Below are 26,532 nucleotides of genomic sequence, written 5' to 3' on the forward strand. Positions count from 1 at the left end.
CAAAAGAAAGAATAGGGTACTTCAAAACTTGTGTGTATATAATGTAGCTCATAAAAGAATATTAAGAAAAATATTCGAATGTTTAAAATAAAAGAATATGGAAATAATTATTGGGAATACAATGTTCCGTGAAATTCTATTAAAATTTTAAATACTTTAAACTTACACAATTCGATTTATTGCTTATTCGAAAACTTGTATATAATTATATTTTTTATTAATTAGCTATAAGATTTTCTAAATGATGCGTATTACGTATAAAAATTTTATATAGAGTAAAATTTGAAATTCCAGAGATCGTAGAATTCATAGAAACCGAATAATTCAGATTTTGAACAAATCTCACAAAGCTTGCTGAAACAATTAAAAGAATTCTTCAAAGTAGGGTAAACCGGGGTAAATAATCTAAAATAGAAAATTTCAAAATTCATTATCTTCCCAGACAATACAGACTGAGACTTCAAGCTTTTTATTAGACATTAGATAGCCTTTATGTATACTATTTTGATATACAAAAAAATATAGAAATGATTTTTTTTATTCATTTCTGTTTTTTTAAATATTTTCTACAGGGAATATCTGATATCTGATTTGTTTTGCGATTTTTTGCCTCAGTATCCCCTATCCTAGAATTGCATAATTACCAAATCGCTCCTTGGAAATTACAAGGGGCCAACTCACTTTTTTTACGATTTTGAGATTTTAATGCACTTACAAAGAGAATTTAATAAATTTTTAGATGATAATAAGTCATTAAATTTGGAACAAAATTTATACATTTTGTATAAATTTTACTCTTTTTGATTGTTTGCGCAATTTTGCTTCAAGTAAAAGAGCACAAAATAGATTTATCGTTCAAATTTTTGTGAAACAAGGGACTAACTCAAGCAAGTTTGATTCCTTGTCATTCTAATTTCAGGAAAATTTGCACATCATTTAGAAAGACAAGAAACTAACTCATAAAAACACATATTTTGAAAGGTAAAAATATGTATGTATCTATGTTTATGCTAATGCTCATACAAATATAATAGAAATAAATGTTTTTGTTCAGTCATTGAATTGAGATAATTATTTGCACAAAGTTGAATCTTTTATGCTGTCTTCTGAAAAATGGATGAAAATCAGTTGGCCCCTTGTAATGGAGCGAAATTATTTCTAGATTATCGAAGTCAGAAAATCAAAATTTGTTTGCCCGAAATTCCACATTTCACAGGTACGAAAACATGGAAAAGTCCATTCGCAGATTGTATAACAGTAGCAAACAGTAGTATACATGGAGTACTTCTAAATACTAATTTTTTTATCTACACTACTTGGACTTAAGTCGACCATTTCCTTAGTGGTCAAGGCCCCTGTAATCTATGAATTTATTTAGAATTTAGAGATTTGATCCTCTAAAGTCTAATATCAATATAAAAAGAAATCGCAGCGTTTACTACTACCCCATGTTTGCTCCTACCCCAAACCTTAGTTCAAAACCCATAACGTCTTGATTGTAGGGGAATTCTCTAACAGTATGACTATGTCTTATGAAAAATATAATTTTTTATGAGATAATTTCGGAAGAACGAAACGACAATCCGATTCATATCGGTTATTAATAGCAGAGCTCCTTGCATGGCTGTTAAATGATTATTGGGCTTTGCTCTTGCCCTGCTCTCTATTTTACTATGAAAATTTGTCATATGACATTGTTATATTGTTACAGAATTCCACTGAATAAAAAAATAGTCCTGCAATCTCGTCTGCGAAAAACCCTAGTTCCACTATGGAATATTAATACCACATTATATCTCTTATTAGTATTTTTTTTATTATTTCGGAAGAATTCTTCTGCACATTTATTGGATAATTAAAAGAGCCTACATGATAGATGAACAATAAAACTTACGAAAAGTGAATGATAATAAGAAAAACACTTGACGCCGCCATTTTCATTGTGAAGAGGATTCTTGCGGGAGATAAAACATCAAAGAATAATCTGTCTTCTTGCTTCATTTTGCCTCCGCACAGTTTCCCAAATGTACCCAATCTCAAGTATATGGTACGAGATGGTATTTCGAATGAGTGTATGAGGGAGAGAGAAAAGTGTTGAAAACTAATTTTGCTGTAGAAGCCACTCTACAAGTTGAAACTCATTGAAAGTTTTCACTCATGTTTGGATAACATACTAATTATTTATTTAAATTTTCTGCCGCAACTCCCTACTTAATGGACATACACTAGCATTTAGCTTTGGCTCTTGTCTCGGGTTTAGCATATTCACCGTGTGTGGCATCCAGATACATTCATTCCCTGGACAAATTATCTCGATCTTGTCGCGTCATGACAAATTGGAATTATTTTACTTCTTGCGATATTTTTTTTGTTAGTTCAGTGAATACCTCTGAATTGTATTCCAGGGAGATTAAATTGAATGGTTTCGAGAACTCAATTTTTTTCTTATCCTTTTTGGTGTCCAATTGAGCATCCTTCATCACACAATCAACGGCTTTTTCAACTCACTTAAGGCAATCAATGGGGTAGAAGAGTTTTCTTCTTTTGGAGAAGAATCAAAAGGAGTGGAAATTCTTCGAAGTCACCACTCATCTTCCCTGTTTCAGCATCCACTTGAGTCTTCTCAACCAGGCACACCAACAAGGAGAAAGTGTCAAAAATTCCCCTTAAAGAAAGGGTGTCAATTCCCACAAAGTACACACGATTGGAGAAAAAAGAGGCAAAAAAAGTGCCAACAGAACAAATCAGTAACAACTTAACAAGTAGCTGCTACTTCTTCAATGTTTTTCCCACCAAAGAGATATGTATTGGAGATAAGGAGGCGCATCTTGTTGAGAACAGAAAGAGCAAGGATTTTGATACACTTGGGAGTAGGAATGTACCTAAACAGAGATACGATGAAAAAATCAGCCTGGCCCCAGCAGAAGATATTCTTCAACGGACAGCAATAAAGGCATCCAAAGTGTTACTCATCACTTTTCTCAAGTGTTCCCTGGAATCATCCAAAGATATACATACAAGAAACAAAATCCAAAACCTTTTGCTGATGCAACCAAATCAACTCATGTGGTAGTAGAAAAAGAAGAAATACAGAGTGTTAAAGTTACTTCAAAAACATCTCAACTCTTGAGAAGAAAATTGAAATGAAAATGAGATTGAAATTCCCTTCATCTTCTTCAATTTCTTTCTTTTCATCCTCCTTTTGTCTCACTCCCACCCATATATTTTCAATTTGCTTTACAACTGGTGGTAGAGGTTTATTATAGGAATTCTCGTGAAAACATTTTTAAAACTATTAATTTCCTCTTATGATGATGCTTCTTGACTCGTGACGAACGCCATTTAAGCGGCAGGGTGGGAAGAATGAACAAGAAATATACCAATAATAAATTCATCTCGCGGCGAAATACTTCAACTTGTGAGATGTGCTTGAAGCTTAAGCCAAATCTGTTAAACCACACAATTTATCAGTATAGACATAGGATGAAGTTTCTTTTTATTTAAGATTTATCTTAAAGAAAAAAAAAAACGAAATAATAGGACTTGGGGAACATTCAATTTTTTTGCAATATTTTCCTACCCCTTCGGAAAGCATGGGCTAAATCAGACCTGATTTTCTGAGAACTTTATAGAAAAAAAACACACTTTTCCGTGGACTAGATTACTCAAGAGTAATGTAATCTAAAATTAAAAACCTAAATATTTCCTGTTAGAAGATTATTTAAACTAGTTCTTGAACGAAGGATTTTGTATCTCCTTGATCACAACTTATTTTACAATACAACACTTGGTGTAAAATACGTCGAAAATAATAATTTTTTGCATAAAATGATTCCAAGAACCCAATTTTTTTTTTCAAAAATTCTTCATGCAAAGACTAATTTAACTCATCTCATAACAGAAAATATTTCGTTTTCTTTTTTTTTTGAATAATCTTGTCCACAGTAAGTTTTTCTCAAATTACAGAAAACATGCTGTTTCTTAATCGTTTTGATCCACGTAGCCCCTTAAAGAAAGATCTTAAAGACATTACCATATTCAATCTTTACTAAAAGCAAATAAACTAAAACCTTTTTATTTTATTTTATTAATCATAAAATACCAAATAAAATAATTAGCACAAGGTAGAACTATTTTATTTTGTTTAATTTTTCAAAAAATTCTCAAACTGCCCCATGATGAGCCAATTTAAATAATTTAACGAAATTTTATAAATCCGAATTTCAAAAAAATAGTAATAACATTTAGTTATTATCAGATGCAATCTTACAAAGACTTATATAAAGCATGAACTGTATGAAAGTCTTCTAAAAAAAATCCGATTATTATAAAAACAATTACAAAATTAGAAACGTAATTGCTATGTGAGAGTTCCCCTCCTTTCCCTAGAACGAAAATTAACTAACGCATTTTGCAAACTATTTAAATAAATGGCTAGTAACAGTGCCATTGAACTCTCAAAATAAGCATTAAATAATATAAAATTACTAATTAAATTAATCAAACGTAAATTTATTTATATTTACATTATTATTAAATGATACCATCACGTGGCACTTTATTATTATCAGGAAACCAACCACCACGATCATTAATGTATGTGCGACTCTATGCAAGTCTCGAGGGGTGAAAGTGATTAATGGGAATCAAGTGTGATATTGTTTGTGCATTTGCAGTGTGTGATACAAATAACACAATTATATTTGAATTTATTATTGAATTATTAATTTGTAAATGGTTATCATTAGTGCATTCAGGGTCAAAAATGTATGATTTGATAACCGTAAATTAGATTAGAAATTTAACCCCTGTTAAATGTTGTCTTCCGCACTATGATACTGCACTTTTTTCTGGGAATGAGATACTCAAAAGTCCCTTATTGATAAATTTATAGGATGCTTCAGCTAAAAAAATTATTAGTAAAATTTCTCAACTTGTCATGGACTGAGGGAGAAAATACATTTCACCAATTATGTAAATTTCATTTTTGTTTGTTCACACACGCAAACTTGCACAGAAGACACTCTGAATTTTCCGCGTGGCTCCAGCAAAAGAGGGTTGGGGTTGGTGAGCGAGAGGAAAGTCTCGTGATTAATGTATTGGAATTGATTTGATTATACTCTTGAATTTACAAGACATTAATAAGTATACACTTTCGTGGAGATCGCCTTTGTGCCAAGCATTTCTTTTTTGTTCTTCTTCAAAAGCTATATAAAGATTTCAAAGAAAGTTTGATGAATTACTTGAGACCATGTCGTAAAAGATTTTAATAGAATTATGTAATATTTAATAGATAATTTTTTAATATTTAAGTGAAACTCTTTTAAGTCAACTTAGAAAAAAATGAACTCTATCTCTAAATGATGAAAAGTTAGTGAAAATGATCATTAGATGTTCGGGTAATGAGTTAATTTATTCAAACATAAGTTAGACAACAACAAATTCTAAATGGTCAGTAAAAAATAAAGAATGGTCAGTAAAAAATTAAAAAAAGGACAGTAAAATTAAAAAAAGAGCAATAAGAAATTAAAAAAGGGCAGTATTTTATTAAAAGTGGTCATTAAAAAAATAAAGTGATCAGTAAAATATAAAACATGATCAGGACAAAATAAAAAATGGTCAGTAAAGTAAAAAATAAAACTTTATCAGTATAAAATAAAATGTGGTTGATCTTTTTTTATTTTATTTTTTACTGATGATTTTTAATTTTTTACTGACCAATTTTTACTTCTTACAGACCATATTTTATTTTTCACTGTTAATTTTTAACTTTTTACTGATCACTTTTTGATTTTTTACTGATCAACTCGAATATTTTATTGCTAATTTTTATCTTTTTACTGACCACATTTCGACTTGTCAGAATATAAGTCGCGTTTTTGCAAAATTGATTTTCTTCGCTTTTCGGCTACTCCGTGTCAGCCTCTACCTTCTCTGTAAATATTATACAGGAAAGTTAATTATTCCCAAAATTATATAGCTTTCAAATTTTAAAAATCCTATACTCAGCATGTAAAATCTACCACTATGAAATCGCTCTCCTGCAAAGTTGGTCATTCGCGACTTATTTCACTTTTACTGACAATTTTTTACTTTTTACTGACCAAATTGAATATTTTTACTGATCATTTCGAATAATTTGCTGAGAAATTTTAATACTTTACTGACCAATTTAAACTTTTTACTCTTCAATTATTTTAGATAGATAGATAGATAGATAGATAAATGTTTATTTAATGTCATTAGAATGTGCATTCTATTACTGACATACTGACTATATCTTACAAATAAATCTATATTTCAATAACTTTACTAAAAAAAAAAAACAAATAATCCTCCTGAAATTCTCTCATTCGTAGGTAGAACAGTATGGCATAGAAACATTAATTTGCTAATAAAATGTTTATAAATTTTATATACTACATACAACATGTAAGTATTCAATGAGAATCTTACTGAATAGGATAACTTTATCTCTATAGTAGTAAGATTACCAGAAAATACCCTGAGAAAAGGTTAATGTTTCGAAGTCGGGACAAAAAAGGGAGAAATGTGCTGAGAACACTATTGTGTCGATGGGCATGTAAAAAGGGGATAAATGGTAAATTAGGATTGAGGAAGATTATCGGCACTCCATGAATATAATGAAGTGACACGTGTCGTAGCCGGTGGCCAATTATTTTGTGGGTAGTAATACCAAACCCCTTCATATTTCCTTACGTTCTCTTGCTTTTGATACAAAATAAGTGTGAACAAACATATACTATACTCCATGAATCTATTAGACAAAAATATATTCTGTAAGAGTGAAAGAATTGAAATCAGCAAAGTAATCCAATTTCTTTCATCCAACCATCGCTCTTTTGGTCAAGAAATTTCCATGTGAGTGGAAGAAGATAGACAGAAAAGAACAGGAGATACATTAATCTAATAAGAAAACTGAAACCAACCAGCGTTCAGCCAATAGTTTGCCTCATATGGATGAAAATCGCTGGTAAGAAGATGGTGCTCAGAGGAGTAATCTTGTAAAGTGACCGTCGTTCAAACTAAGAGGTAATATCGTAAATTGAATTGGTGATTTCATTTCTCAAGTCACTTTTCAAACCCTCTCGACAGTTCTACCCCAGTTGCCAGCCACCCCATCTTTTCCCATAAGATGCAACAATCAGTTCAAGGTACAAACATTTTACAATGTTGCGTGACCATCATAATGTATTTCCTCAAAGTAAACCAAAAATCTCTTTTATATCTACAGTTATCCTCGACATTACATTCATCTCTAATTAGAGAATTTATGTTTCTGGTGAAAATTAATTATTTGTTAGTTTAACCCTCCATCGCCCAATGACTGTGTGTCAAGAAAGCAGGAGGGGTCTATGGAGAGAACATGAAACAACGTCCATGGAACCATAAAGACACCCAAATGGTCGTTTGGTTGAACAGTGGGTGGTCCAGAAAATTCCCTACTTTTTCTCTTTTTTCCACACTAATAAAATATCAGTGACGTTGTGCAACCAACCCACCCGAGAGAAAACTCTTGGCGCCGCGTGTTTCAAACAACCCACTTCATCCGAAAAAAAACAACCTCAAACATATCGAGAAAATATAAAAATGAAATCACGATTACATGTTGCCAACATTTCGCGTAAATCTTCGGCTTTTCTAGCGCCCCAAAGAATCTCTTGTAAAAAAATGATCAATAAAAAAACATGAGTCGAAAAACGCAGACATAGCAGAAACCTCTTGAACTCACTTGATGGACAAATATTAACACTGTAATAGAATAAATAACAAATTACTTCCCTCCGTGCCACGTGCCGTTCACGCCTCTCACAATTTATTGTCTGTCCATGAAGGATTCTTGTTTAATCATTAAAGTTGCAACATGGGATTTACAACACCCAAACCACATCCTATATAACTGTCGCCTAGAAAGATTTTTCTCCCAACAAATTTAACCTGAAGATGTTTCTTAAGGCATTTACTGACCATTAAAGTGCATACTAGTGTTGCTTTGAAAGTTTTATCAATATTCCCAGCAAGCACCAAATTGTAACCGAAAACGGCTCTTGGGAAGCAGTGCCATTTCCATATATTTGGTTAGCATATTTCGTTCAAGAACACTGCTGACCGATCAGCTGATCTCTGTGTTGAGCGTTTTGAAAATGTTACGAATTCATACAATTAAATCTAGCCACTCTACTCTAAATCCTATAATATAAATGTTGAATTATGTATTAGGAAGATTAGATCACAACATAGGTTAACAAAATATTATCGGTTAAACAATCCAACGTTATAGGACGATCATTAGGCTCTGAAACATTAGCACCTGATGCGCAAACTATAAATTTAAGTAGAATCCATATGCCAAAAATAGAATTTAACATTATTTGAGTCGATTAGTAAAATTGTTGATCCAATTCATGAGGAAAAGATTTGCCTTGAAGTGCCTTAAGATCGAACCCGAACATCTTCCTGAAGTCGCGGAAGATCGACAAGCGTTGAAAATTATGATGATGATGATTTCGAATCTGGTCAAACAAATTACAGATTCAAATTCCCCAAATAGACTGAGAAGTATTATTCTCCTTGATTTTGTAAAACGATATAATGGTATGATTCATAAAGTCGCCATAGGCATCAACAGTCTCAATATATTCCTCAGAACATGCGTTCAGTGCAGATAGATAAAATGGGCGAAATTAGAAAGTCAACTTATGGGTAGAAGATCCCCGAAGACCTCAAGTCACAATCTATAACCGTTTTACCTCTAGCTATGAAACCGCACAGTAAGAAAAACAGATTATCTATATTGCTCACCCGAAGGAGTTAAGGAACAAAAAATGCTAATTGAAAATGAAATAAATTTCAAGTGAATTTAATAAATCTTCATTATGCGATTTTATTAAAATAAACTGACCCAAGAGCCAGACACAATGTAACATTCAAAGGGTTGATCCTCCCTATGAAAATTCGAACTAAAGAGATTTCAGAGGGGATGGAAAATCCTCGCAATTTGTAGTTAAAGTCAAATTATCCCTCCATACACCAAGCTTGTTGACGCATTTATTGACAAACAATTTCTATCCCTCTTTTTCCTAGCCATCATTCTCGTATTATGCAAAATACTTCCATCCCCACATCAAATGGAGCTTTCTAACCCCTCATACTTTCCCCCGCTTCTTCCGGGCCATTCAACCACCACTAAACTGTCTGCATTTCAGAAGACCACATTGGGTTGGAAAGTGGATGAAAAGAATCCGAGAGACCAAGGATGACAAAAAAAGGACACCAGAAAATACCCGAAAATTGGGTAGATTCAGTTACCTGGCATCTCCTTGACATCCAAAGCCTCTTCTTCCGCAGAGATTTGACTCTTTTTTGCCATACAGGAGTTCATGATTTCGAGGGTGGATTTTTTTTATTCGTATTTATAGAAGAAATAGTGAAAAAGTACATTTTTTTCCATGAGAAAAGAATGTGCAAAATGCTGTAGAGTTTACGTAAGGAAAAAAAACGTGCGGTTTCCTTCAGAGTGTCGTTGGGGATCTCAAAATCCTTACAACCTTCTATCCAATTACACTAAGTGAACAAGCGATTGGGATAACTCGAGTGGCAACAATTGAGGCTCTTTCTTAACAATCCACCTCAAGGGTGACCCAAGAAAAACACCAAGGGACTTTGTTAGTTTGATAGTGAGAGAGAAATCTTTGGTGTTTTGAGATGTTTTGCAAAAAAAAAGAAAAATAAATTAAAAACTCAATAAAATTATTACTTTTTAGTTGAAAGAGGGTGTAAAAGAAAACCAATTTATCGGTACCATGTAAACTATATATATACATTGTATTAAAAAAAAAGTAGCATTGAAGGGGATGTAAACTACGTAAAAAAGGGAGATGATGCTTCACTAAGTATAATTGAATTAGGTGAGACAAGAGGGTTGAAAATTGTTCAATAGGGTAACATTTTCGCAATTCACATGCATCCTTAACAGAAAATTACTATTTTGCTAACCATAAATTGAAAGAGTAAGAAAATATCATGAGAAGTCAGTATTAAATATTTAATGGAAAATTTTATAAAATATATTTGATTATCTATTATGCATAAAATAATGATTAACTCAAAATATAGGCACGTGGTAAAACTGTAGCTGTGTGATTCCCATCGGGAAGGATACCATCAGGCAGTTAATTTTCACCAGTGATTTATTCCCTCTCGCTAGATAGTGACAGATGATCAAGTTTCATCCTCCCGATGGGATTTCACTCTATTTACACTCACTTTCATCGTGGTTTGGTGAACAAATACATAGGGAATCAATTTTTGTGAATGGCGCGAGAATTTCATGTCCCACGAGATTGTACCACGATACACAAGGGGGATGAAGATGATTGTTGATAATGTTTAACTTAATTGATTGTTTGTTCACAATTTGATGCTATTTAATCCAAGTTTCACCACACATACACACACAATTTGATATAGAATTCGCATCCAAAAGGCATTGTTTCACAAATCATAGCACTTCCTTAAGTCAACAACATAAAGAATCAATTGTCTGTCGGTAAGATTTCAATTGAGACATAAATTTGAAGAAACACCCACAATGGCGCAAAACTTGAGAGAAGGAGCATCTTCAATATTCCAATTAGGAAACTTTTCAGTGAATTAATCATCTCAATTCCCCGCTAACATCTTCATACTCTCACCACTCTTCCCAAAATCACAAGATGTCGTCCGGAAGACGAGACAGTAGACTCTATTAAGTAGGAGATGATGAGTGAGAAAATCATTAAAAGAACTCGAAAGAAGAAAAGACAAAAGAATTTGAATCAAAGAGAGATTTGCATTTCAATGGGATAATCCGTGAATTTAACACCGTCCAATTTTTGCATTCTCAGCACACGTAATCACATTTATGTTAATTTCCTGACAATTTCTTCTGATGTGAGATTTCTAATTTTTCCTCATTTTTTTTTTCTTCACCCAGGAAGACTTTTCTTTCTCTTCCCGTAACGTAACTGCTCTAGGCACTGATTAATGTGATTTGCAGTCGTCAATTAAAATGAAAGAAAAGTCGGGCAATTGCAATTAACAGATTCACAGCTTTTGGTGTGTGAAAATCACCTGTCTTTCAAATTCTAATTGCGGATGTGTAGAAACACTGTACAGCTTTATATATATTTCCTTTTGAACATCAAAAGATGTCTAAATAGAAAATTGTATTACACTATTTGTACCACCAAACCAAACGTAATTTTTCTAAAGAACAAAGCCCGTTTTACAAGTTGCAGATCGATTTTATACTATACCCTATACCAATATCCAATATATTCAGAGAAATATTTGGCAATGTAAAGTTCTCCCTCTAAACAGAAATATTAGCAATTAAGTAAATTTCAGCTTTATCTGTGACTTTCATCCCTCAAAAATTTCATTCACCCCAAAAACCGTAGGCACACGTTCCCAGTACAAAGGCATGAGGATGAGCAAGTGAATGAGAAGAATGGAATGTTAATACGATTAGGAATTGAAGAAAATGACCTGCTTATTAATTTTCCAAGCCTTGAGGGGTTAAATTTAATAGACACTTTCACAGGATATAAAATAAAATGGAGATTCCACTGTATTATCATCCCCCCATATTCCACTCAATTATAATCCCTCTTTTGTCAATCCCTAACATTGCAAAATTATTCAATTAATTCTCAATATGGATTTTGGTTGTTTTATATCTTGCAGGTTTGGTTCCAAAATCGACGAGCCAAGTGGCGCAAAACAGAAAAATGCTGGGGACGTAGCACAATAATGGCCGAATATGGACTTTATGGTGCAATGGTAAGACATTCATTGCCTCTGCCGGAGACAATTCTCAAATCGGCCAAAGAAAATGAATGTGTCGCACCATGGCTTCTAGGTATGGAGGAAAAATGTAAATGAACTTTTTACTCTGATTATCTTTTCTCTTTCTTTTATCACTTTGGCACAATTTAAATTAAATGTGCCAAAATTTGAGTGAGAGTAAAATTGCCTTTTGGGCACCTCAAAGCGTGCGATCATTTTCAAAAAAAAAAATTTTTGTATCATGGATACGGTACCACTTTCTAATTCCAAAGTATTTTAATAAAATAAAGTTAATTTATCTGTTAGTAAAAAAAAACTTTTCTTTAGTATAATATTAAGCACTGTCTATAAAAAACATGGAATAGTTATGAGAGACAAACAATAATTAGGTTTTTTTGTAAAACTGCAGAATTTTATTATTTTTGAGTTTAGAAAAAAACGAAACGCCAGTCACAGACCTAGATTAATTTTCTCTAGGCGAGATTCTTAACACTAAACCTATCAAGACCAATCAAATTGCCCGGTTTAAAACCTTTTTAAAATTAACACATATTTAGGCTGTACAATTTTGCTATCAAACTTTATAATTTTTTTTAAAATATGCAAATAATATATTTTTCAGTAATCAAATTTTATTTTTTTTTCCTCTCTTCTAAGAAAAAATTGTTAAGTATCCTACCTAACGTGGTCTGTCAAAATTGATAAAATTGATTTGGAGATGATTTCAAAAAGTATAATGATCCGAAAAACTAAAATTTAGAATCCTGTGAGACTTATAAGAAAGAATTAGGTTAACTACAGAGATGATAGAAGACAAGATATATATCGGCTAATTTTCTAAATTTAGACCATTGTAGGTCGATTCAGGTAAGTTAGAATAGATTAGTTATTTTTAATTGCTCGAACTCCACGAGAGCGCAGTTTCCACAATCTTTTTATTTAAAAGATATGTTATGCGACTATAAAATAGTAAAATTTTAAGCAAATTTATACTCAAAAAATTGAAAAATGTTGTTTTCGATAATTAGGAATATTTTTGACCTTCCGTAGCTTTCATTTATCCAATTCTCTAAAGTCCAGATATCGGCGGCTCCATTCCATACTATGCTAAGTCGACTTAGCTTTATATTACTCCGAGAGATATGTTGTTCCTGAGACCGAGATCTATAACTGGTGAAAATTTGGTGATCATCCGATGTTCGGGTAATGAGATATTTGAGATTTTCGAAAAAATTACACGGGCAGCATAGGAAATCGCCAACTTCAAATGGCTCTCCTCAAAAGTTGTCATTCTGAGATAGCATAGTATGGAATGGAACCGTCGATGTAAGGTATTAGTGAAATTTAAACACAAGGGTTGGATATTTTGATAAGGTTGCAATACCTTTTGTGTCAAATTGTTGCGAAAATCGTAAATCGATGTCAGTTATTTATTTTTTAAGTAATTTAGGCAAAAATTCTGGCCGGATGGCCGGTCAGGTAGGAAAGTTCTTAATTGTAATATTTTGCAAAATTTAAGCCCAGAAGGTTCACACACAAAAATTCAACAAAGAAATATCTGATACTTTTCTACTTACATAGGAAGTTTTAAATCACTTATCCGCTCATATCCAGTTAACTTTGCTTCTTCTGACGGTCCAATTATTGAAGTTCCTTAAATGTCCAGCTTATTGCTAAAATTTTTCTGAAATTGAAAATTGTAACAAAATTTTCGTTTCGGCTCGAAGGACCAAAAATGTATATTTTATGTCAATGCAGTCAGGCTTCACTTCTCCAAATAACTTGTTGTACTTGATTGGACACGCCGTTGTATCCATTTATGTTTTTTTAACCTCTCAGAATGGCATCATCAAATTGGGATGGTGTTTCCTGTTGGATAAAAAAATTAAATTTATTTTAGACTACTATCCTACAAGGCAATTTTACACAAAGTAATAAAATTGAGCCTGATGTAAGCGCCCAAATAGATAAATCAGAAATAAATCGTTCACTTGAGGAGTCCAAAGTACTCTCATTATCATCAAATAGTGTGCAAAATAATGTTGAAAGATCACAGTAAATTGTAGAGTCACTAGAGGGGGTGAAATAGCCCATCAATTGAGGGTTGACGCGATGTGTGAGTTGGGGAAATTATTGGTTTAATTTTCAGCCAACTCAACACAATGTCCATTTGAAATGTTATTGACTTATTTATTGCCCAGTGGACAATCCTTTAACCCCACACATCCCTTCAAATGCTATATAGAGTGTGCATGGCTTTTATTAGTTAACACCTCACACCCTATCATGGACAATATATACGTTATTCACCCTCCGCGTGACGAATGACATACCAATTGTAATGATTATGACCTTTCACATCAGGCATGCATCGAAAGTCCCTTGAGGCTGCTGAGGCCCTAAAGAATGACGAGAGTGGAGCCAGTGATCGTGAAGATGCGACATCAAAAGCCAGTGATGCAAGTGGAACAACATCTAGCAACAAACATCCTCATCCGCCAACCTCATCTGGAACCACAGTGGGAATTCCATCGGCTGGAGATGGAAAATGTCATATGCAGCCGGGTCAACATACACCTCACACATCACAACCAGGGAGTGGGAATGGAAGTGGAGAAGGTTCAGGAAATGGGGGAAATGTACAGGTTGGACCTCCGGAAACACCACCTCAGCTGACCTCACCGGCAATTCCCACAGGTACCCCAACACACGCCCACATTGCAGCTCTCGACAGGAAGGCACTCGCCCTACCCGGTTATCATCCACCAGACACAGACCCCGAAGCCTTCAGGTGGGTTGACTTCAGAGACCCCATATCGATGATACGGTGATTCAAAACACTTTGAAGTTATTCTGAGAGATGGTGTCGCTAGATTTTCAATGGGCAGTAGCACTTACCGCACTCCACATTAAGGAAGCACGGTATGCATTTAGCTGAACTTTGATAAATGTTTTAAAAATATTGTGTCGATAGCTTCTGTCGAGTATGGGTAATACATTGTTCTAAATTGATAATTTACAAATAAGAAATTTTAGTTACAGAGAAAACCTAATGACACCATCCCAAGAAGAACACTCAATTGTTAGTTAGGTTGAGAAGAAAACTAATATGAATGTATATATCCTTCTGAACAGGAATAATTCAATAGCGTGTCTAAGAGCAAAGGCACAAGAACATCAAGCAAGACTTCTCAATAGTGGCCTCCTGTTGCAAGTACGGTCTCTAGCAGGCCTGCAAAGTCCCACAAATAGTTCTCCCCAATCCTGCGATAGCAATGCAAACAACTTGGGTCATCATTCACCTCCCGAAGGACATCATGTCGAACGAAAGTATCATCCACCGGCTGCATCACCACTCAGGTCAGCCAATGAACCTCCAACTGCAGCCAGTCCAAATGTAACTTTCTGACACTAGGACCCTAACACATTTGTCGTCAATGGGACGCCTTCCTGTGATCTCACTCACATCTACCACCATCGGAAATGCTAGCCAAGAAGTATCCCAATATAAATTTCAAACACAAATTTCTTTCATTTTCTCCTCATAATCATTTTCACCTGCTCATGTGCGAGAATTATGAGACCAAAAAACACTACCAAGAACTCTGACAAAAAAAATCGAGAACAGCAACAGAACAACGACGTAGAAGGAAGGATCACGTAGATACAACAAAGAAAAAAGGAGATTATCTATAAATAAACAAGACCTAAAAGCATCGAATTTCCGTACAAAGAAGTTTATAGAAATCTCTGAAGAACTGCTAATATGGAAAAAAACGAACTAAAACTGAAATGAAAAGAAAGAACAATATAATAATTTTCCTAAAATGCAAAGAGAATAGAGATCCTCAGCTATTGACAATATGTATTTTCAGTCAATCCGATTTATTTTATTATAAAATTTAAAAAAAAAACCTATAGAAACTTTCAAATTTATCACTTTACCTAAAAATTTTGCAAATGTTTGTAGGAGAAAAGAATTAAATTCTACAAGTGAACAAGAAAGAGAAAATAAAGGAAAATATATTCCCCATTAAATAAATGTAAATAATGATGTATAATATGTGCAATAATTCGTAAGAACTTGTGTAATTCATTCTCAAAGTGCATAATTTTAAGAAAGCAAAAAGAAAATCCTTCTAGTGTATTTAAAAAAAAGAAGCTATATATATATTGAAAAAGAAAATAAGTAAACGAAGATATTTCAGGTTTAGTTTCACTGTAAAATGTAATTTAATTAGAAATAATAAATGATAGAATAGTATTAAATAATTGCATAAAATAATTACAATGTAATTAGTATAAAATGTAAAACAGAGTTTAAAAAAAGTCACACCTAAAAAATATATTGTCAATTTTTAATTGAATTTATTGCTCTGAAAGGGAATTAAATCATTCACCGAGCAAATATTTCTAAATGGCACTCATGGGTTAATTTTAATTGTGTTGAATATTGTCATGAAAATCAACATTCAAGAAAGATGGCTATAAAAACTCAATTCTATATAATTATATCTGTAAATTCTCAGCAAGAAAAAAAATGAAAAATATAATTAAAGAAAATAAAAGTCCAAACTAAAAAAAAATGAATCTTTTAGACTCAACTGTTGTTTTTTTTAATCATTCAGTTTTTTAACACCGAGAAAAAACGGGCTTCAAACCTAAGGCTTAGGCCATTCGGCTTAACTTCTCTAATTCCTTATCAGTCAATTTTTTTTCTTGGAAAATTTTGAATTAGGATTGAATTATTATAGGTAAATGATCTATTAGATTTTGAAAACCAATAAAATTGGTTGTTATTTGGGATTTTCAGACCTTCGAGAACTGGGCTAAATCTGTAATCTCAATCTGATATCGGAATATAAATCAAAATTTGCTATTTTCACACGTTCTACATATAGAATAGTTCATGTATTGTTGCTTATAGATTCTTTTCAAAACCGAAGATAAGACGAATAAGCAAAAGGCGAAAATTCTAAATCACTAATAACCGGGAAAATGACTAAAACAAGCTTTTGCGGGTTATTTAACATTTAAAATCAAAATTCAGTTACACCGAGAAAAAATTGGATGGTATTTTTTACAAATCGTGTCTTTAAATTCTACTGCCTCAAAAGATAGTAGAAAATACCATCCTCCATAGAAACTTTCCTTTAGAATCTACCATCTTGACATTTTAAAATTTACTATCCTATGGATAGTAAATTCTAATAGCCGGATGGTAAAATCTACTATCCTCCTTTAGATTTTACCTTGACCTCTCTTAGATTCTAATATCCGGGTAGTAAATTTTACTGGCCGCATATTAGATGTTAGAATTTAACTGGAAGACAGTAAATTTTAACGGAGGATAGTAATTCCTATACAGGGATGGGGTTGTCAGTCCCATGCCCCGTGGAATCAAGTGCGGTGAAGCTCACTGGATGCAATCCGAACCCCTTTAACGCCAGAAAAATTCCTGGTGACCTAAAGGGGATTCGAACCTATGGGACACTTGCATCATAGAGCGCGTGCCCTACCACTTGACCCATTGAGTGCCCATAGGTCCTTTGCATAGATTTCCTTCGCATAATCCTTTACGAAATCTTCGAGAACTAAAATCTCGAGAATCAGCCTGAGTCTATTTAGTCTTTATAGGCTTCAGAAATAAAGTCCAAAATGGACACAGGAATAGGCTTAGGGATCACCCCGAAAAATGCGGATTGGTATCAATATATTCAGGGATCAGCCCAAAATCTGGGGGATCATGCTCAGTTTTTAAATTTGTTTCTAAATTCATGCGGTCTAGTGAAATTTACGAAGATTAGCGACATCAGCATCAGTGGTAAAAATATAAAACTCCACCTTATGTGTTTTTAGGTAGGGGAGACCGGGGTACTTTTAGCCAGAAAATGAGTCTTTTTTTCGCGCATGATTTGTGAAAAAATGTTAAGGTTTGTCTAATTTTTTTATGTTTATAAGTAGCATTAGGATATTGGCTATATGAAACAGTGTAGTTCAAAGATCTAAAATCCTTGACTTTTTCTAGAGAGGATAATGAAAAAAGTATGACACATTGGCTACTCGTGCCCCGGCCTGGGTAAATATAGCGACTTTTGGGGTACTAATTACACTGTGCGACAAAATTTAGGTTTTTGTGGGTGTTTCTGACGAGAGTGCAAAAACTTGTTAGAGTGTCATTATTTAGGGATCTCAAATCTGAAATCCGTTTGTCCGGATCACGTCTGGATTTTTTGAATATGCATTTTAAGTTTTTTGCTGTTTTCTAAAATTCAAAAATTTATATCTCCGGTCCTATTTATTCGGTGGTAGTCGTATAAAGCTAAAATGACGCGTAATTTCATCCTCTATAACTCTTGTGAACATATCAAGAACCTACGATGAAAATAAAGTGTATTTTTTAAAGATTTTTTGAAAAAGTGCACCGAAAATCGTGCATTTTTCTGTGTTTTTCCCATTTTCTAATAATTGTCCCACTTAGATAGAACATTTTATATGCCAACTACTATGCCTAAAAGTGAATACATTTAATATTTTTTTCATATCTTTTCAGTTTGAATTTTCTATATTAATTCGTTTATTCATAATAATTTATTGAAAATAAATAAAATAAAAAATAAATAAAATCTCTTATTATATATAATTATAATGGTATCTTTTTCTAACCTACTGAAGAGCATTCTCTTTTGCACTCTCACTTACACATTTCATATAAAAAGGGGTGAAATGAAAGAATGAGACGTATATAGAAATAATATAATAATAATAATAATAAATAATAAACATTTCCCCCTTACCATGCGTCTGCCGTCGTCTTAGCATTGTTGACCACCAGCCTCCGAAGCCAAACGGCAGAAATGCTTCTTCATTGGCTGTGTAATTTTTGAAAAAAATTATACTTTTACAAAGTTGACATGGCAAGTTTTACAATTTTATGGCAGAAACCTAGCGCAAAGGCATAGGGATGTAGAGTGCGATTTTTTATAGAGTAAATAGAGACAGAAGAATAGTCGTTTGACACTCATAACAACTATTCTTCTCTCTCTATTTCTATATACGTCTCTTTCTTTCATTTCACCTCTTTTTATATGAAATGTATAAGTGAGAGTGCAAAAGAGAATGTTCTTCAGTAGGTTAGAAAAAGATACCAATATAATTATATATAATAAGAGATTTTAATGCACTTTATTTTCAATAAATTATTGTGAATAAAAGAATTAAGATAGAAAATTCAAACTAAAAAGATATGCGAAAGTACTTTTGCGGTATAGCATATAAGTCACGAGTTCGAGCATATCGCAAAGCCTGGGACCCTTCGCCACACCTTTTTTAAATATATTTTTTAAATTTTTGGTATTTTTAAAAACATCGACTGATCGTTATGACCCAGCGAGCACAGTTAGCAGAATAAAATAGGATTTTCAGCATTTTTTTGCTGAATCGGTCTGCTGGCCAATCAGCAGCTCTCGAACAAAAAGTGCTAAGCAAATACATAAAAATGGCACTGTTTAGCGCTCGCAGTGGATGATGGCAGAACTAAATACTGCCGGTAGATGGCGCCAGGAAGCATTTAGCAGCAAATTTTCTCTTTCATTTTTTTTCTTTTTCTCTCAAAATGTCAAAATGGACTTGGAATTTCCCCTGAAATTATTTATCAACTTGGGGGATATTATAATCACGATTTTTATTACTTATATTATTATAGGAATTATGCTGCGGTATGCTGCCTATAGAGAATGGTCAAATAAGAGTATTAAACATACTCCCGACCAAAAATGTTGCATTTTTTAGTGAATTGCGTCATTATTTTCCCGAGAAAAAAAATTATTTTTTTCTGAGGAAATATTCAGTCGGGGGTTCTAAAATTATTCATTATTTATGAAAAATATGTTTTGTCTTTTGCAAAAAGCATATTTTCCTCAATTTTCGCAATTAAATATTGGCATCTTTCCTGGAACAGCCATTGATGTATTATGCTCACAGTCGGTCACAACTATTGTAATTGATCTTGAAACAGGATTTTTCTACTTTTTTAACTTTTTTATGGTAAATAAAGTTGCAGATGCATTTAAAAAAATCCATTTAAAAGTTGTGACTCTCCCACTTAACTCTTTCGCCTCTTTTGGGACTCTGAGTACACAAAGCAGCATATGAACACTTTGTGGAAAACAAGGTTTTTTTTTAATTATTTAGAACTGATAAAAATCCTATTCTTGTGAATGATTACAAACTATAAGGATGTTTAAATGTAAAATATTTTTTTGTAGGACCTCAATTAATTTCTGAGCAAAGATATTTTTGATTTAAAAAAAAGTGAAATTGGCTTACAGTATATGCTGCGGTCCGGAAAGAGTTAATGAGTTCAATAATGCCTTTTAAAAATACTACAAAAAAATTCTGTGGATACTACAAAATAAAATATAATTGTTTTATCACAATTTAAGTTGAAAAATTTACATAAAAGCGTTTTTGTTTGTTGCGGTAAATCCGGTATATTTTTTTTATGTTATAAAATGTTTTATATTTTACAAGTGAAATAAATGTATGATCCGTGCACGATGCATATGCATAATGTATATGCTGCACTTTTCTATTTATAAATTTTCGATTATAAATTTTCTAAAGCGCATTTTTACGCAAAAAAGCACTTTTATTATCGTGGTAAAATAAGAAACCAAGAATTATCGTTTTTTTAATACTGTACGTATTCTTTTTGAAATGAAAAATTATTCAATTTGATGATTCATTTTTTAAATTAAAATGATATGCATTTATATTTTTTAGAAGAGAGTTTTTAAATACCTTTAAAGTCAGGAAAATATGCTAATTTGTTGGAAATCATTTCAAATAATTTTGATTAGACTGTGTATACCATTAAATAAAAATTATAGAGGCTCTAAATTCTATATGTTCTTGATCTTCTTGGTATTTCCATGAGGTTTCGAAATTTTTTCAATATTTCTCTAATTTAGAATTCATTAAATATCAAAATATCTTGAGAATTCCCAAGAATTTCTTGGGTTATTAATTTTCTAAAATCACAGCGGACAAGAATTCTTGGCAATGCAATTTTAATTTAGGTGTAGTATATTTTTTATAAATGAATTCACAATATTTTTTGATAAAATTAGACAAAAAAATTAAATTTATCGGTCGGAAAAGGTTTAAGAATATATATTATTCAAAATATATTATAAATATGATTTTTTAAAATTTTTGTGAATTTTAAATTTTTTGCTTTATTTTTTAATGTCAAATGTGGTTTTTGTAAGAATCATAAAATTGTAATAATGGAAAAGGTTAACCTTAGCTTCTACTCAACTCAGCAAAGACAAAAACCAAGTGCATTAAAGTCTCTCACTCGATTGGGGAAAAAGAATAACTTTGACTAATTGCCACTGCGATCGCTAGTGTAACTTCGAGGTCAGCAGAGCTCAGCTGAAAAAATATATGTTTTCAGCTGATTTGAAAAAGCTTAGCATTTGGTGCTCGCTGGGGAGTGTGAAATAAACATTTAAATTTAAAATGAATATCCTTCATGTGAGCAGCGATCACAGCGACGGGTGCAAGAACTATTACACCTATAACGCTATAACCCGCCAATTCCATGGAATGTCTACCGGACTTCTTTCAGCATTCGATTCGTAAAATACCACGAATGTTCTTTATTTATTTATTTTCGGAAATTTTCCAGGTAGACAACACAATTTTATTGGCTCCTGTGACGAAAACTTATCAAAATGGTAAGAATCTCGAAAGCGAAAAAAATACTTGTGTGAAATAGTCCATGGAATTTCCTATGAAATTTCTTATACAAGTGCAGCTGTTCCGAAGTGTTCGGATATAGGGAAAGAGTTGTTTTCATTTTTCAACCTAACCAACAAAAGTGAAAATGTTTTTCCGGGTATTTTTAGTAAGTTTATTATTGTTTGGACACATTTTGGCTGGGCCAGAAGAGAAGGAAGGAGTAAAATATGCGGACAAATGTGAAGCTTGCAAGATTCTAGCGACAGAACTCCAGGCACGTCTTACAGAAACTGGAAAATCTCACGATGTGATAGAGATTGGGTGAGTCTGGAAGGTTCTGGAAGTCTTATCAGTGCAATTATCTATATGCGACCTAATTCTTTGTCATTAGGTATTCTGTGGATGATGTGAAGCCAAAGAAAAGAACATCGTACAAGAGAAGTGAATTGCGACTTCTGGAATCACTGGAAAATGTTTGCGAGAGGATTCTGGAGTATAATATCCACAAGGAACGAGAGGATAGCACGAGATTTGCCAAAGGGATGTCACAGACCTTCAAGACTCTTCATGGTCTAGTTGATAAGGGAGTGAAAGTTGATCTAGGCATACCTCTTGAATTATGGGATAAACCATCGGCTGAAATAACCAATTTAAAATCCCAATGCGAGAGTCTTCTGGAAGAGTATGAGGGTACCATTGAATCCTGGTATTTTAAGCATCAAGACAATGTGCCACTAATGCAGTATCTGTGCGAGGAAAGGGCTCTAGTCGGACAGAATCACAAATGTCTGTATGAAGTTACTCAGGAAAAGGGAGATACCGGCCAGAAAGATGAATTGTGATTTTAAAATAAAATTGACTGATCCTTCAATATTATTTGTTTTTCTTTCTCAAATTCACATTAAATCTGTCGAGATTAGCCTCAATTGACCGAAAAGTCTCCTCAAGATCCTCGTCTGTGTTGCTGTCTGGGAGATTTTTCGGTTCAATTGAGAGCTCAAATCCGGCTCCATAGGCATTAAAAAATTCGTGTTCAGGAATATCATCATGTAACTGATCTATTCCACAAATTGTCGCGGTCAGAGTGGCAAAGTGGCGAGAGGCATTGGGTAAATTGTACCCACCGCCTCCAACAAATAAACAGGGAATACTCCAGGACATTACCTGCTTAATGCAATCTGCAAAATCCCGCGGTGTTAAATTAGCTCCACCCAGAGGATCTCCGGCAATTCCATCAGCTCCACACTGAATTACACAGGCAGAGGGATCAAATCTCTCCCTGACAAGATTCGTTGTCCTGTGGAAAAATGAATTAATGCATTGTAAAGGGAATTTTCATAAAAGGGTTCTTACTTTGTAAAGTATTTTCTAAATCGCCTTCCGGACAAGTTTCTCTTGTAGGGAAAATTGGCAGAGTACCCTTTTCCACTCCCAAAGCCGCATTCATTCACACTCCCAGATCCAGGGAAGAAGCCAGGTTCGTGAAGATGAAATGACAAGCAAAAGACTCTCTGTGTGCAGGAGAAGGCATTCTCAACTCCATCTCCATGATGAACATCGAGGTCCAGGTACAATATGCGCGGGAAATGTGATACAAGCTTCTGAATGCCCACTACAATATCATTCACATAGCAAAACCCATCAGCACGATCACTCTGAGCATGATGCCATCCTCCTGACCAGTTTATGACAAAATTACTCCCGGAAATCAGTGTTTCTGCTGCTGATAGCGTCCCACCAACAATAATTTCTGCAAATTGGTAGAGTCCAGAGAATTTAGGGCAGTCGTAGCTTAGACCAAATTCTTCATCTTCCTCAGTGACATCTTCATCACCATCGCAGGATTTTAGGTGTTTCAAGTAATTCTCTGAATGGCATAAAAGGATTTCATCATGTTGAGCCTTCCTTGGCTCCACAACATTGACGAATTTCAGTAGCCCGTATGCCTCAATCAGCCGATAAATCATGGAAGCCTTTTGAGGAAGCTCATTAGTGATGCTTAATGGAGATATTTAAAAAGGAAATACCCCACTTACCCGGCCAAGGAGATTGGGAATCTTGTCGCATTCTTCAAGTAATTTTTCACTGTGAATCAGAGTTGGCGCCATTTTCACTTGTCACACGATGAGACACGCAGTGTACTTTGCATAACTTTCGGCTATTTTGTTTTAGAAGAATGAGGAAGTATTTGAAAATTATCCGTTAACATTTCTGGCGTATTTTTATCAAAATTTTCAGTGAAAATGAAATTCATCCGCGGAGAAGACAGGGAGATAGACAAGAAATTATTGTAAAATGTATGGAATCCAAAGGTGAGTAATCTAAAAATCCTCAAAAAAGAACATATCCCAATTTTTCTCTTGAGCGATTTTATTGCTCTTTCGCGTTTCATTTTCGCATTGCGTGCTTCTATTGTGCAAAAATGAGATGTACGAAAAAGATCACTACAAGGTTAGCCACCACCACTCAAAAGCCCGAGAAAGTCAAGTTTCCCTATTTGGTCAGCGAAATTCACTGGAGAGTCTGGGGACGCGATTAAAGGAGGAAACTTGCCTCACGGAACTCCGCATGTCTCTGTTTTGACAACAAAGAACTTCATCTCGCGATAAAAATACTCAGATATTCGCTTTTTTTTCTTTCAATTTGGAATAAAATCAATCAGAAGGGGTGCTTTGATTTCACAATCACTTTATCTCATCGTGATTTAATTGTTTCAAATTGTTACGAAATGACTCGGCAAGGGCTTCCAAGTGGGTCACTAGAATATCTAAAAATAGCTCTACTAGATCTAAATATCCCATTTGTTGTGTTGTGAGTGACCAAAGCATATTGGGATGAACGTAGGTCAGAATTAGAGCATTTCTCGAGTGTTTTGCCTACATAATTTGCATAGAAAATGACCCCAAAAGTGCGGAAGATCCTAAAGAGAATGGCGGGAAGATATGCAATTAACAGGTTTCGCAGGTACTTTCCTTGGCGGAAATGCACAGGGGGGTTACCAAAGCTTTTGTACTCTTTAATTAAGAAAGATATGAAATGTTTAAATGTTGCGCAATTATTGAGTCTCTGGCAGAGTGGCAACTTAGTATGGGCATTAATTGGTCTCTTGGTGGATTTTCATCGTGAACAAGAAGCAATTTCGCGCTGAAAAAAACTGACATGAAACAATGATAAATATTTCTCTGCCTCACAACTTCCATCGAATGTTACGCTATTTCCCTGCCTAGTCTAGTCAGATTAAATAATACCCCTAATTGATTAAAATGTCGATAAAAGTGTGTCATTTGAAATAATTTTCTTATAGTGAAATTTCTCAACATTTTTGCCCTTCTTCGCGAGGATTATCATTGTCACCCATCTTTCATTTTATGGCCACATCGTCACGATCTCTACGAATTTGTCCTCCTTCCGCAATAAATTATCTTCTATGATCTTCAGCTTTGCAAGATCACGGAAATCTTGCTGACGTTTTAATTATTTGTTGACTGAAGAGAGTACGAAATAGCTTTAGCCTAAGATACTATAGCACATTTTGTAACAATACTAAAAAAAAATACTTGAGATGGTTTTCATTTAATTTCTCATTTATGTTTATTTTTTTACTAAGAATTTTAGTAAAAATCTCGAACTCATGACTTAGATACACACGACGACACACACCTAAAGTAGGGTGAAAGGAACACATATTGACACTTTAAGAACTCGTTTCAGGACCTATTCACACCCTACTCTGTACTATTTGGAATACGAAATTTGAACACTTATCCTTATCGAAAAACGCAGATTAATGAAAAAAACGCCATATTACTTATACATTTTATTAGATACAAACACTTAAAAACCCAAAGTGGCATTTTACTCCAATTTTAAGTTTAGAGCTTCATAGTAGGAATTCTATACAATATTATGCTAAAGTGATAACACGAATGTTATAGAGAATTTAATTAGCTTTCGTTTAGTAGAAAAAATAGTTGATAGCTTTTCTAATATTTAAAAAATTGGAAAAAACCAAAAAATGGGCGTTAGAATATCAAATTGGCGTAATAAAATGCCACCTTTTTTATATGAAGTTGACATCATAAATGGACATTTGAATGGCTTATATTACGTAACCTAAAAATTTTTAACATTTTTTGAGTTTTGTCATGATTCGTAAAAATCGCAAAAAAATAGTGAAAATGTTAAAATAATGGTTAAAAATAAAATAATATAAGACCTAGAATTGTTGTTGAGTGGTATTGTAAAGAAAAGATAAAAATTCATTTTACGCTTTGTTTTTGTTTTTCGATTCCCTGTTGGAATTTCACATAAAATTTTCTTAAACAAAAGCACAAAATATATATGAGAATTTGAAAATTTTACAGGAAAATATATAGATATGTGTTCTAAGAATTCTTGCCAAATTGCTAAAAAGGAAATTCAATAGAAATTGGTTTTCACAACAAATTCACTTTCACATTTTTAGTCAATTTTCAGAAAATTTATATAAAAATGACAGAAAAATGGGAAAATATTTATTGGGAAATGAATTTATGAGTCCTAGAACTGCTGTAGAAGTCTTACGGAACGAAAAACTATTGAAAAAATGCTTTTTTGTTGATAATACTGGTATTTTATGCCAGTTTTGTATTTTATGTGATTTTTTGGCTCGAGTTTTAAAGTGAAGTGTTAACACTTTAAAACCCAAGCCAAAAAATCACGTAAAATACCAAACTGGCATAAAATTTCAACATTTTGTCAAAAGTGACAATAGGGATTCCCTGCCGAAGAGGTGTTCATTCGACCCTAGTTTTGCATTATTTTATTCAGTTTCTAAAGAGGGAAGGTTTCAGGCTTCGCACACACTCTGGATTTGAACATCTTTTCCCATTATTTCTTTAACGAATGTGACCTAATGGCAATATATTTTAATAGTTACGTTTAAACTAAGGTCAG

At 33.3% G+C, this 26,532-nt stretch overlaps 3 protein-coding genes across 8 annotated transcripts in view; 2 read left to right on the top strand and 1 right to left on the bottom strand.

Annotated features, from left to right (window-relative positions):
• The window catches only part of LOC129810391 (visual system homeobox 2-like), a 71,492-nt gene extending 55,056 nt beyond the window's left edge, over nucleotides 1-16,436 (top strand). Inside the window, exons 5-7 of one of the 4 annotated variants that reach the window (XM_055860835.1) lie at nucleotides 11,749-11,938; nucleotides 14,215-14,677; nucleotides 14,986-16,436. In XM_055860835.1, the coding sequence (XP_055716810.1) occupies nucleotides 11,749-11,938; nucleotides 14,215-14,677; nucleotides 14,986-15,259 (927 nt within the window). In that variant the 3' untranslated portion in view covers nucleotides 15,260-16,436. The remainder of the gene's footprint in view (nucleotides 1-11,748; nucleotides 11,939-14,214; nucleotides 14,678-14,985) is intronic. The other 3 variants (XM_055860837.1, XM_055860836.1, XM_055860838.1) reach the window with 3 other exon arrangements.
• Nucleotides 13,666-24,163, bottom strand: LOC129810399 (histone deacetylase 8-like). 3 transcript variants are annotated; one of them, XM_055860851.1, is made up of 4 exons: nucleotides 23,634-23,743; nucleotides 22,951-23,570; nucleotides 22,762-22,894; nucleotides 13,666-13,719 (listed from the first exon to the last, which is right to left on the bottom strand). In XM_055860851.1, exons 1-4 carry the CDS (start codon nucleotides 23,703-23,705, stop codon nucleotides 13,678-13,680), a joined length of 867 nt encoding a protein of 288 aa, XP_055716826.1. In that variant the 5' UTR covers nucleotides 23,706-23,743; the 3' UTR covers nucleotides 13,666-13,677. The 3 variants fall into 3 exon arrangements, with proteins under 3 accessions (XP_055716826.1, XP_055716825.1, XP_055716824.1); XM_055860850.1 differs by lacking the exon at nucleotides 13,666-13,719 and adding an exon at nucleotides 22,453-22,565; XM_055860849.1 differs by lacking the exon at nucleotides 13,666-13,719 and having other exon boundaries at nucleotides 22,453-22,894; nucleotides 23,634-24,163.
• On the top strand, nucleotides 21,681-22,468 carry LOC129810407 (protein canopy homolog 4). Its single transcript, XM_055860861.1, has 2 exons — nucleotides 21,681-21,918; nucleotides 21,989-22,468. Exons 1-2 carry the CDS (start codon nucleotides 21,743-21,745, stop codon nucleotides 22,437-22,439), a joined length of 627 nt encoding a protein of 208 aa, XP_055716836.1. The 5' UTR covers nucleotides 21,681-21,742; the 3' UTR covers nucleotides 22,440-22,468.
• Nucleotides 24,164-26,532: the final 2,369 nt, after the last annotated feature.

The sequence above is a fragment of the Phlebotomus papatasi genome, chromosome 1, assembly GCF_024763615.1.
Source record: "Phlebotomus papatasi isolate M1 chromosome 1, Ppap_2.1, whole genome shotgun sequence".
NCBI lineage: Eukaryota > Metazoa > Arthropoda > Insecta > Diptera > Psychodidae > Phlebotomus > Phlebotomus papatasi.